Raw genomic sequence first — 13,812 nt, 5'->3', positions numbered from 1 at the left:
TGATATCTGAAATATGTTAAAAACTCAACAAACAAACAAAAAATCCATTAGAACATGGGCAGAGGACCTGTTTAGGCATTTTTTCCAAGGAACACATACAGATGGCCAAAAGGCACCTGAAATTTGCTCAGCATCACTAAGCACCAGGGAAATTCAAAACAAAACCACAATTAGGTACCATCTCACACTTGTCAGGATGACTATCAAAAAGACAACAAATAACAAGTGTTAATGAAGATGTTGAGAAAAGGGAACCCTTGTGTACTATTGATGGGAATGTAAACTGGTGCAGCCACTAGGGAAAACAGTGTACAGGTTCCTCAAAAAATTGAAAATGGAAGTACCACATAATCTAGCAATTTTCTCCTGGGTATTTACCCAAAGAAAATGAAAACACTAATTTGATGCAGCTTTGATACACATGCCTAGGTTCAGTTTACTGAGATTGTACACGGTATGATAGGCAGTGAGGTGGAGTAGAAGGATTAAAGCCCTGGAATTCCTTGCTTTGAATCCTAACTTCACCTCTGTCTTGAGACCATGGGCAAATTTTTATCCTCTGTGGTTCTAGTTCCTCATCTGTCAGTGACGATTACTGTTATTACATAGAATTGTTCATTTAGATCGTGTGTTTGGCAAGTGGTCTTCTGTGCAAATTCTGTGAGGGCAGGACTTATCTGCTCTGGTCACCATTTTTTACCATTATTCTCTCTCTCTCTTTCTGGTTATTATGTGCAAAGCAGATGTTTGCTGTTATTGAGATTAGTATCTGACATGTAGTGGAAGTCAATAAATATTTTGTTGAGTGAACGAATTATTAGTTTTTCTATTCTTAGTTTTCACAGTTCATATTTCACAATCGAGGAAGCTTAGTTTGATGAGTATCCCTCCTTACTCTTTCCCTTGCCACACAGCCTTCAGAGTGCTCTTTCTTAAATGTAAAATAAAAATGTCATCCTTTTTTTTTTTTTTTTTAAAGATTTCTGTTTGTAACTATGTTTTACTTTATTGGTGAGCAAATTCTCAGAATTGAGGCACACTGGAAGAGGCCTTTGGTTTGCAAATTCAAAAACATGTTTTTCTCTATTATTTATTATTAAAATACAGTTGATTTACAGTGTCGTGCCAATACAGTATAGTGACCCAGTCACATATATGTGTGTGACTTTTTCTTTTCTTTTATTACTCAAATGAATTTATCACATCTGTAGTTGTATAATGATCACTCACATCTGTATGACTTTTTCTTACACTGTCTTCTATCATGTTCAATCCCAAGAAATTGGATATAGTTTCCTGTGCTTTAAGGTAGGATCTCATTGCTTATCCATTCTAAATGTAATAGTTTTCATCTATTAACCCCACAGTCACTGTCCATCCCATTCTCTCCCTCTTCTCCTTTCCCCTTGGCAACCACAAGTCTCTTCTCTATGTGTCTGAGTCTGTTTTCATTTTGTAGATAGGTGCATTTGTGCCATATTTTAGATTCCACTAAAATGTCTTTCTTGTGCTTAAAGGATTCCTTACCATGGCTTACAGGGCTCTACCTATTCCTTGTGACTGTAACCCACCTCCTCCCATTTTGGGAAAGGTCACTGTTCTGAAATCATCTGCTCAGTTATCTTCAATTCTTCCCACTCCCTGAGCCCTCGATCCATCAGCTGGTTCTGCCCCCTCTACCTCTAAAATCACTCCTTACTGCATCCACTTCTTTCCACCTCCACCACACCACTCTCTCCTAGTGACTATCATTTCTTATTGAGCAGCCTAGGTAACAGATGATAGCTTCTCACATCCTAATTGATCTGTTTCCAGTGTTTGTTTGTTTGTTTTTTCCTGCCATACCTTCCGCATGCAAAAATTTCCCAGGCCAGGGGTCGAACCTAAGCCATAGATAGTAGTGATAACACCAAATCCTAACCTCTAAGCAGCAAGGAGCTCTGTTTCCATTCTTGATCTCCTTATAATCTGCTTTGCACATAATAGCCAGAAAGAGAAAGTAGGAAGGAGAACAGGAGGAGAGGGTGAGGAAGAGCAAGAGGGAGGGAGAGAGATGCTTGCTCGTTGGTTTAACAAACTCCATTAGATTTCCATTGCCTTTCAAATCTGAACTCCTGGCCATGGTAAGAGCTCACCTGATTACTTGTTAGGTGTCACCATTAGAATGAAACTTCCCTACAATCTGAAGCCTTTTCTCTCTTGTTTACCTTGAAATACCTAGTACCTAGAATCATGTTTTCCATATAACAGATGTTCAATAAATACTTGATGATTAAAAAAAAAAAACTTTACGTAGCAATGTTCTCATACAGGATTGGAGGGATTATGGAGGGAGGGTGTCAGTACAGAATACAGTTAGCATCAAAGGGTGGAACTTGAGATGAACTTTGAGGAAGGGGTAGGATTCAGACTTGTGCAAAAGAGGAGAGGATATCCTACACACGCACGGTCACAAAGTCAGGAGGGAGCCTTCTGTTCGTCATTGTAAATGGCATTCAGTGACAGGGCATCTTGAGTAATAAATGATTCATGACATATGCTATCCTTTCTAGAATGATTTAATTCGTTCCTAGGTTTAGTGTAGGTATTCTTTAGAGAAAATTCTAGGCATTCATCATGTTAATTACAAAACGTCTATTTTTTTCCCTTGTCTGTTTCTCCTAATTTTCATATTTCAAGGCAAATGCCTAAAAAAAAATGTTCTTTCCTTGAGGTTAACTGAGGCCATAAATTTGTTTTCAGATAAAATATATACCCCTAGAATTACTTTTTGCTGTTTTCATATGAACATCCTTTTTTCAGAGGCTGTAATTTATGTATCTCTTATTAAGTGAAACTTATTTTAAGAAATCGTATTAATCTTTAGGATTCATGTTATATTTATTAACTACATTATATCACTAATGGTTATTCTGTTCATTCTTAACCAATGAGATTATTTGTTAAATTTTAATGAGTTAAGCAACAGTAAACTGGTTGCTTAGCAAAGTGTACTTGCTAATTGGGATCATTTTCCTAATCATTTAAAATTAATCATCCCAGGTCTTCAAACCATGCTTTAAAAGCAGAAATACAGAAACTGTGTTTTTTGCAGTTAGTTTCTGTTAGTCATCTGAAGTCCACACAGTTGGGGAAACAAAGAAACCTTTATTTTACAAATTTATTTAAAAAAATGTATGTAGTTTTATCATGAGATCGCTGCTGTCAATTTCTTTTCCTTTCCCCCTTCATTAATGCCTTGCTATGTATGATTCATTGTATGTCTAAACTTAGCACTCCGTTAAGATGATTCTTCCTCTGCTACCTGGTGCTTTCTCCTAACATCTTTTTTCGTAGCAGAAGTTCTCAGCATTCTCTCACTATTCCTATCTTCCCATACGCAGGCAAGCAAGGTAATTTCCAGTGACACCTTATAAATCATCAATAAGCAATGATATGCTTCTAGACCTCATGCTTATCTTTCTTCAGTAACAAAACACTCTCCCACAGGACAATGATAAACACGTCTGCCCAGGAAATTTGTTTCTCTGACTCTTACCACATGACAAGGGGTTTTAAAAGCATAACGTCGTTTGAATTATTTATAAAATTAATATGATTACTTTCTTTTTCTTGTGCAACATGAGATGTGGGGTAAAGAAGAGTAAAGATTGTTACACGTGGCTCTTAATGAGTTAAAGATCCCTGTGGTGTTGTAACCATCTGATCAGCCCACGGAAGATTTCTAAAGGCATTGCCAGTTCTCAAAGTCTTAATGAATAATTGGCTATAATGAAAGATAGTTATAGTGAAGGATGAAGCAGCATAGAATGTGGTATCATTCAACAAAAAATTGAGGTGCGTCCTCTATGCCAGGTGTTTATCTTCATTGTTGTCTCTCTCACTGTTTTTTCATTACTCCCTCGACTGATATTGACTGGCTCCCAAAGACATCTGTTTAGCAGTACCCCAGATAAACTGAGGCCCTCTCTTGGGACACATTTGTGGGGTCTCTGGAGCAGCCCGGGGTTATCCCCACTATCCACCGCCTTGGCATGACAGACCCAGCTCTAGCTCGGTCTTTTCCAGCTCCTCTCAGCTCTTCCCTCTGGCATTGCATTCTTCTCAACCTTTTTTTTTTTTTTTTTGCACAGACTACAGCCTTCCTGGGTAGGGTAATGGTTTATACACTTCAAGCCTGATCATTCTCTATGGTCATCCTTGACCCATGCTAGATTTGGCATCTTTGTCAGGGCAAAGGTGGGTGTGCAGACTGTCCCACAAGTCTACCCAGTTTCCTTTTTCTGTGATCAGCCAGCCACATGAGTGTGAGGTCTGCTTCCAACAGGAGTGTGTCATTCTGTCCAAGTCCCCTCCATTTATGGTAGCGATGCACGTGGAGCCTTCCTCATTTAGCTGGAGTGTGGGAGGTGGACCGAAGCATTCTCTTTCCTATCCCTTAGGCAGCCAGGAGAAAGCTGTGCCATGACGTCCACGAGGTTAGAGACTTGGGATTTCAGTGATATCTGCTTTCATGTCCTTTAGTCTTCTGCTTACATGGAATTGGAAGAGTGGACATAGATGAAATTTTCCAAAGCAGTTTTTGTTTTCAAGTGAGCAGCAGATATGATATATATGAGTCCCAATTGTATCTAATATATGCAAATAAATCATATATGTATACCTATGTATATATATGAAATTTAGAAACACTTGAAGACTGTTGGTCTTTTTAGCATGTAAACGTCTACATCAGTCCACACTTCCTACTGTGTGAACTTCACTAGGTTGTTCAGTCTGAAGTAGCTCCAAATGACTCCTTGATGACGCTGGGAAGGATCACACCTCTACCTTACAATCTTCATTTGTGTTATGTGACTAGTATGGAGCTTATGACAAATCCTTTTTAAAACATGAAACGCATGAATTTATTTCTGTTTTCCTCTAGATATCCTATTGTATGACATCTAGAAAGGAAAAGCTGTTTAAAGCAATTGTTTATGGCACCAAAGCCAAAGCAAAGAATTTGACTCCGGGGATGGACTACGTGTTCCATGTGAAGACAGTTAGAGACAAAGATTACAGTGTATCTGTAGTGAAAAAAGTGGCTACAAGTAAGGAAATGTCATAAATAAAATCCTTGCGTTATAGTTTTATAAGAACTGAAAGTATTTTGACTCAGCATAATTAAAGCTATTTTAAAACATAAAGCCTGTTAATCAAGGAATGATGATCATCATAAGAACATGATTAAGAGAATGTTCAAGAAATACGTGAACTTAGAAGTTTTTATATTTCTAAATATATTGGGAACTGCATAGAGTTTTTTTAATAATCTGAAACATTTATATATATACACACACATCATATGTATCATGTGTGAAATATATGTATAGATATACACGTATATCATATATAAATATGTAATGATATAAATTCAGTTTATTTTCTGTTGAGGTAGTGATTTGATAAACAGAGAACTTCTATTTTCTATTCCCTGATGTTTGTAAATTCATTTGTAAATCAGCTTCACAGTGTTTCAGAGTGGGGTAGAGTAATAGTGTTTGTCACCAAAAATTCCTGTGAAGGTCGGTGAGGTTTTCAGGGTCCCCTCTCAGTGGAGACCACATGATAATGCAAGAAAGTACATTACTTCTTTCAATGAGTGGATTCAAAATGCAGCAATATAGAAAGGCTGAAAACTGATGTAACCAGAAGAACCACGTCTAAAAGTGTCCTCACTTCAGCCCTGACTCCTTTTCTAGTTTATTTGTTCTGTTTCATCTTCATCCAACATCTAGATGAAGTGCTAAGTGGTAGCTGACGAATGTATAATTGGATCATATAAAGTTCTTCTGGTTATGAGCACTCAGAAGGCACAATTCTGAAGGAATGTCTATCAGAAGTGGTTTATAATTGATCAAGGAAAGATGCTTAGGAACTAGGGAGGATGTTAATGTACTACTTAAATTGAAACTCATGTATATAATACCCTGTTTCTCTACGTGCAGGGCTGAACATGTAGGACATCACACACAAATATATTCAAGGGTTATTACATAGATGTTTAAATTATGCTACTTAGGTTTGCTTCATTTTTATGTATGTGTGTACATATGCATATATTTGTTTACATATATTTACCTTTTCATTAGAACCATCTAGGATATGTGGCTTAACCTTGAAAGCTGTGAATACATCTTCTGCAAATTTAATGTGGAATGCAGCAGAGACCAACTTCACTCATTACATGATTTATATATCAAACAGAACATTTGCAAAAGAATATCTTATTTGGGGAAGGATGACGGAGCACAGAGTTACAGATCTGACTCCAGGTGGAATGTATAACATCACAGTTCATCGAGTGAGAGGAGGTGTTGAAGGATCTGGCACATTTATCAGTGTCATTGCAGGTAGGCAAATTCTTCTGATATTAAAAATATTCACATTTGTATTGCATATTGTACCGTTCAGGATAAAATTTCTTTAAAAAATTTTTTAAATGATTTTTATTTTTTCCTTTATAGTTGGCTTACATCTACTGTACAGCAACTTTCTGTCAACTTTCTGCTGTACAGCAAAGTGACGCAGTCACACATACACATATACATTCTTTTTCTCACGTTATCCTCCATCATGCTCCACCCCAAGGGACTAGATATAGTTCCCAGTGCTATACAGCAAGATCTCATTGCTTATCCATTCCAAAGGCAAGAGTTTGCATCTATGAACCCCAGACTCCTGGTCAATATCACTCCTCCCCCATATCTTAGATTTTGTGCCATATCTTAGATTCCAGAGATGAGTGGTATCATATGGTATTTGTCTTTCTCTTTCTGAATTACCTCACTTATCATGAGTGTCTCTAGTTCCATCCATGTTGCTGCAAATGGTATTATTTTGTTCTTTATTATGGCTGAGTAATATTCCATCGTGTATATATACCACATCTTCTTAATCCATTCATCTTTTATTGGACATTTAGGTTGTTTCCATGTCTTGGCTATTGTGAATAGTGCTGCAATGAACATACGGGTGCATGTATCTTTTTCAAGGAAATTTTTGTCCAGATTGATGCCCAAGAATGGGATTTTTGGGTCATATGGTAGTTCTATATTTAGTTTTCTGATGTACCTCCATACTGTTTTCCATAGTGGTTGTACCAGCTTACATTCCCAACAACAGTGCAGGAGGGTTCCCTTTTCTGCACACCCTCTCCAGCATTTGTTATCTGTGGACTTATTAATGATGGCCATTCTGACTGCTGTGAGGTGGTGCCTCACAGTAGTTTTGATTTGCATTTCTTTAATAATCAGAGATGTTGAGCATTTTTTCATGTGCTTATTGGCTATCAGGATAAAATTTCAATGCATTTTTTTGAATTGCAATGTCACATTCTATAAAACATTTCAGAGGGTAAAAACACTCATTTTACTGGGTTATTCTGAGGATTTTTAAGGTAATATATGTAAGATTTAAATTGGATATCTGGCACATAGTCAGTGCACAATAAATGTAGCTAATACTAAACAAGTGAGAGGTCCAGCTAGTGAAATTAAGTGGTTGATTTGGAGATCGTCCATTCTCCTAAAAACATGTTCTTTGTCTTTCATATTCTATTATGTGCTATACACATGAAAAGCATAGTCTTAAAGTGTATGGAGAATAGTAAAGAATACAAGCGTGGAAATACATATAAGTCAACTTAATAGGTGAAGTGATAGAATTATACTCAAATTGATTGTGGTGGAACAAAAAAAAGGGAATGATTACCTTCATAAAATGAATAGCGCTGTCTCTCTGGGCTGTAAATGTCTGCCAAAGGATAGGGAGTTTTCTAATCAGACTAGAGGACACGTAGGGTATGTGGCAACGAGGATTCACAGAGGGAGGGAGCAGTTTGTGCAAAATCAAGGAGGTGTAAATGAATGTAGCATATTTGTGGAACTGTAAACAGTTCAACAGTGCAAGATTTTGTTGTTTTTATATGAGGAGAGAACAAAATCCTAGTCTAAGTACTTTGAACCATCATTTTTATATCCAAATGAAGCTGTTATACCTATTGATTTCTAAAATCATTCAGGGGACAACAAGGTTGCATTAATAAGAGATTACTCTTAGTGATTTTTTTTTTAAGGCTATAGATTTGACAGACAACCCAAAGCAGATATGCGATGATAACTCAGTCTGGTTGTCCCACTGCATTAGTTTCTTATTAGTGCTGCAACAAATTGCCACAAGCTCTGTGCCTCAAAGCAATGCAGATTTATTGTCAGTGATCTATAGGTCATAACTCTGAGGTAGTTCTCATTGGGCTAACATCAAGGTATTGAGAGGGCTGTGTTCCCTTTTGTATTCTCTAGGGGAAAATCCATTTCTTTGATCTTTCAGGTCATTTGCAGAATTCTGTTCCTTGTGGTTGGAGGACTGCGGTAACAGTTTCCTTGCTGGCTGTCAGCTGAGAACTGATGCCAGCTTTAGAAGATGTCTCATTCCTTGGCTTGTGATCCTCTTCCTCTGTCTTCAAAGACAACAGAGGATAACTGACTTGCACTCATGCTTCAGCTCTCTCCTTCCTTTTTTCTCCATTACTTTTCATTATACTCTTCTATCTTCCATTTTTAAGGGTCTTGCAATTAAACTGAGCCCACTTGGATAATCGAGGTTGCTCTTTCTGTTTTAAGGTTCATAGTCTTAATTCCAGCTATAAATTCGCTTTTGTCATGTAATGCAGCATATTCACAAATTCCAGGGTTTAGAATATGGACATAATGGGGGGGTCATTAATCTCTGTATCTTTTATACTAGCAATATGCTAGTGATAATGTAAAGCAAGCAGAGTTTAAAATTCATGCACCAACTTCATTCCTGGATTTGACCCTTGCTAGTGTACTATTGGGCAAGTTACTTAGTTAAACTTGGAGTAGATGATCTCTGAGATTTCTTACTGCTCTTAAACACCTTATTACACTTCAATTTTATATTATATAACAAAAATACATCTTTTCTTTCTTTTTTTTTTTTTTGTCTTTTTTGCTATTTCTTTGGGCCGCTTCCGCGGCATGTGGAGGTTCCCAGGTTAGGGGTCTAATCGGAGCTGTAGCCACCGGCCTACGCCAGAGCCACAGCAACGCAGGATCCGAGCCGTGTCTGCGACCTACACCACAGCTCACGGCAATGCCGGATTGTTAACCCACTGAGCAAGGGCAGGGACCGATCCCGCAACCTCATGGTTCCTAGTCGGACTCATTAACCACTGCGCCATGACGGGAACTCCACATCTTTTCTTTAAAAAGCATGTGTTAAATGATGTATTGAATGTCTTTTTCTTCAGAATTTTGCAATAAGTAAACTATACAATCAAAAATATTAAAACTGGACCCACTGTAGAAGCTTTAATCTATGGTAAGACTTCTTAACCTCAGCACTATTGACATTTTGGGCTGAGTGATTTTCTTTTGTGGAGATCAGTCCTGTACATTTTCGGATGTTTATCACCGTCCCTGACCTCTGCCCACTAGATACCAATAGGTGTTCTCTTAATTGTGACAATCAAAATTATTTTCTAGAAATCCCCGTAAGTCCAGAAATTGCCAGAAATTGGCAACAGGTCTGTGGGAAGCAATGATCTATGTGGTTGGACAGAAAGCTCAAAGAGACCATTGAGCAAAGGCTGAACAAATATGATAAATAGATAAAATGTTTCACTTATGCACAAGTCAAGGAGATAGTGTGGCTACTCTGAGTGGCAGGATTTGCTCACTTAGCATTCGGTCAGAGAAAAAGTGAGCAAGGTAATGTAATGGCACTACCAGGAGAGTTTCGTGGATAATATCGAACATTAGTGGTCATTTTGGTTAAAGGAGAGAGCACTTTGTGAAATAGCAGGAACATCATGCTCTGCTTGGATCATGTGGCTGAGTGACGGTTTCGAGAGATGATAGGCAGATAATGGAGAGCAGTGAGGTGGGAGGGGAGCTAATAAAGGAAATGGGAAATGATGGAGATCTCTGGAGAGAAAGAGGTGTTGCTGCCGTATTTTTATAAAGGAGAGAGTGATGATAATGTAGCAATGCTGAGCAGAGTGGCTAGGAGGAGGGAACTAAAGCTTGAGAAATGCAAAAGACGTAATGTCGAGGTTTTCCTAAGAGGTGGCCAGGGTTTACAGAGAAAGACAGCAGAAACAGCAATAGCTATGAATCCCAGCCTACATTTCCCAAGCTCTTGCTTTGTTCAAACCACTCTCAGCACTTTACATATATTAACTTACTTTATTTCCACAACAATGTGTGGAGTAGGAAATTATCCTCAGATTGATGAGACTAAAGAGGTACAGAAAGGATAAGAATTTTGCCTAAATTCTTAATTTATGTGGCAAAGCTAGGATTTGAATCCAGTTGTCCAGTTCTAGGTCCTGTGACCAGTACCCCTGACAAAAGTGATACTTTTTAGACATTTGTGGCATCCAAAGTGATGCTGACTTATTACACGATGTTTATTTTATTTATAATGTGTACCTCACCCATTTCCAAAGTATGAGGGAGCTATAGGAACTTGATTAATATGTGTTGCTTTGACATAGGATGTATTTGGATGGAGTCCTTTAAATTTAAATTGGAGGTCACTTCAACTGATAATCTTAGACTTGAAAGAAAAATTATAAATAATTCTATTTAATGCTTGAATCCTCTCTCGAATGTTAATACATTTAGGACTTTTTTTTTTTTTTTGCTTTGCTAGGGCTGTACCCATGGCATATGGAGGTTCCCAGGCCAGGTGTCTAGTCAGAGCTGTAGCCGCCAGCCTACACCTCAGCCACAGCAATGCCAGATCCGAGCCGCATCTGCGGTCTACAGCACAGGTCACGGTAACGCCAGATCCTTAACCCACTGAGCAGGGCCAGGGATTGAACCCGCAACCTCATGGTTCCTAGTCAGATTTGTTTCCGCTGCACCGCGACGGGAACTCCCATTTAGGATTTTTTGATCTGCTGTTATTCATAATCCACTTTGCGAAGATCAAAGGGGTAAGACACCATGCTGAATGGACCCAGCCGTCTGCTGCTGTTGCTCCTGGACCTAAATCCTGCCTCAGCCATTTATCTATTAGCTTTGAGTCCTTGATGAACTTACTTAAATTCTTTGTTCTTCAGTTTTCTCATTTTTAAATGGCAGTAATCGTAATAGCTGCTTGTGATTTGTCACCGCTGCGACATCACACAATGAGTGAAGATGCCCTGCAAGTGCCGAGTGTGTCGTAAACTTGACACGAATTACTTCTTACGCTTGTGTCTGTCTTCCATCTTCTCAGTCAGAGCGTGTATTATGCCCAACCTATGACATGAAAGGATTTAAGGCAATACTGAAAGCTTGTACTGTACAGTGTTGGTACGTAGGCGTATAAATAAAGTTGATAATGACCATGATGGGACATAGCTGTCCATTGGAGGCATCTGTTTCCTGAGTACCATTCCGATGCGTTTGTGCAACTCTTTTGTGTGTGTGCTGAGGTCTAGCATTGTGGTCTCATTTTGTACACATTCTCTTCAGAATTAAAACTGATGGAGGAGCCCCGCAAAAAGCTTGCTCTTCAATATTGAATCTCTTCTTACTCTGTCTCTAAGGTTTAATCCATAGTTTGTATCAGAACTTTGTCTGTGAGGTACCTTTAAGTGTTTTGAGCTGTTTTCCTATGTAGACACCAAACACAGGGTCTGTCTTTTGTTTGTTTTCTCAGCTTCTCAAAATGCGGTTGTGGTAAATTTACTGAAATGCCAAGGGGAAAGTTGGGAGATGCTTTAGATCTGCACTGTCCTGTGTGTAGTGATTAGTGATACATGACTCTTGAGCCTTGAAGCGGGCCTGGTCCAAGTTCCAACGTGCTCAAAGCATGAAAGACATGTGGAATTTCAGACTTAGTGTGAAAAGGGAGTGACTGTCTCATTAATAATTTTACATTATATGTGAAATGTTTTTGATATATTGTGTTAAATATTATCAAAGTTGATTTTACGTGTTTCTTTTTGTTTTAAAGTGGCTCACATTACATTTTTATTGAATGGTGCAGAGAACCACGGGACACATATTTTAGCATATTTAAGGTTCCGAGTGATCCTGCAGTAAAAGAAGCTGTTTAACTTAAAAAAAGCATTATTTGGCAAAGTGATTTGATAGCAGGACATATACTAAATTCTAGGAATTTAGGGTACTAAGGATTAACTTTTGGAAAATTCTATTTGAGAAAAATAACTAAGCCTAGTTATTAAGCAAAAATTCCTTTTGCTAGACCTAATAAAATTGAACACAATGTGATATTTTTTCTTTCAGAACTCCAAATCCACCTCACAATCTGATTTTTATTGGTTGGTAACAATTAGACTGACAATAATATTTTGCTTCATATTTTCCTACCTTTTCAGAGATTAAATTCCGTGAACTACAAATCATGTACTTACTATGGGACCTACTTCAGTTAATTGAATCTCCTGGTTCACACCAGGAAGCTACACTCTTTCCAATGACTGAAGCATTACTTCATCTCAACGACCTTTTCCTGAGGTCAAGCCTCCCTTCTCTCTGCTCAGACTCCCACTGTATTCTACTAATTGGCCTCACACTGCCATTTTTGCCTCTCTCCAATTCATCTACTATAGTCCAGAGTAATTAAAAAAAAATCAGATTGCTTTTCTGCTTAAATTTTTTCAATGTTTCCCATTGCAATTAGGGGAAAAAATTTTTTAAATCTTTTTTGTTGCCCACTTGATCATCAGACTGTTCTTTCTTAAATTATCGCACAACCAGGCTTGCCTTCCTTAGTCACATCAAAGTCTGTCTCTTTCCAGGGCTTCTATCTACTTTGCTTTGAAAAGTCATTGCTAAACTGTCCTGAAGCTTCCAGGCCTTCCCTTTTTATCAGATTGGCAAATTTCCAGACAAATATGTCCTTCCTCCTCTTGGTGAGACATACTTCATCCTTGGCCAAGAGTTCTTCAGGGCGTAACTTTAAACCACAGTCCAGGAAACTACATCCTATCTCACCACCATCTCAGTAAGCAGCTTTTCACTTCTATCTTCATTTTTCTTCCAATGTCCAAGCTCTTGTTTTGTCATGAAGCTCTTGGATGCTTCATGAATGTTAGCTACTTTCTAGGACTCTTGAAGAAATAATATTAGCCTTCACATAAATCAGGAAGCGTGAGTAGTGGTTGACTTCTATAATGTTAGACTTTTGTCCATTTTAATGTGAGCTGTAAAGAGAATCAAGCTTTTTGCTCCCAAGTTTGAGGATACGTACGACACAGTTTGGTGTGCAGAATCATCCAGGAAAAATGCCAGTGGCTGTGGACAGTAAAGAAATTCTGTCCATCACAGACTGGGTATTTCTCTGATCTTTCACCTTAGGTCTACAGTATTTATAAAGAATTGTTATGAAACTGCACAGCTCACTACATGGACAACTTGGGGGTGTCCCAAAGAGAATCTTTGTGCACTTGAGGATGTCATGGTGAAAATTAACTGATCAAGGTTAGCTTTGGGCACTAGGAAGACAGTTAAATTATGACCTTCAAGCAACCAAAGAAAAACCATTTTAAAAGTATATCAACCCCACCCTCCACCAAATAAACTAAGAAACTGACCTGTTAAGCTATCTATTTTATGCAGTGTGCCTTACCAGTGTGGTTTGGAAATGCGTATTCTATTCCATTTTCAAATCATCCCTGGTAGGAGGTTTTTAAAATGTTAAATGGAGTTGAATGACTAATTCCAGACTCCTTTCTTTTGGAAATAGCGTTAGATTGGATCTGTAGCAGGATGTTTTTCACTTGCTTAG

General features: G+C 38.1%; 1 protein-coding gene across 7 annotated transcripts in view; it reads left to right on the top strand.

Annotated features, from left to right (window-relative positions):
* PTPRQ (protein tyrosine phosphatase, receptor type Q) overlaps nt 1-13,812 on the top strand; it is a 294,121-nt gene that overhangs the window by 42,737 nt on the left and 237,572 nt on the right. For all 7 annotated transcript variants that reach the window (XR_002344354.1, XR_002344353.1, XM_021093065.1 and 4 more), the window contains 2 exons: nt 4,928-5,093; nt 6,135-6,395. Coding sequence is in view for 5 of the 7 variants with exons in the window: in XM_021093065.1 (XP_020948724.1) it covers nt 4,928-5,093; nt 6,135-6,395 (427 nt within the window). In the remaining 2 variants the exon portion in view is untranslated. The remainder of the gene's footprint in view (nt 1-4,927; nt 5,094-6,134; nt 6,396-13,812) is intronic.

This window comes from Sus scrofa, chromosome 5 (assembly GCF_000003025.6).
Source record: "Sus scrofa isolate TJ Tabasco breed Duroc chromosome 5, Sscrofa11.1, whole genome shotgun sequence".
Classification (NCBI taxonomy): domain Eukaryota; kingdom Metazoa; phylum Chordata; class Mammalia; order Artiodactyla; family Suidae; genus Sus; species Sus scrofa.
The sequence above is the reverse complement of the archived record's forward strand: the minus strand, read 5'-3'. Positions and strand labels throughout refer to the sequence as shown.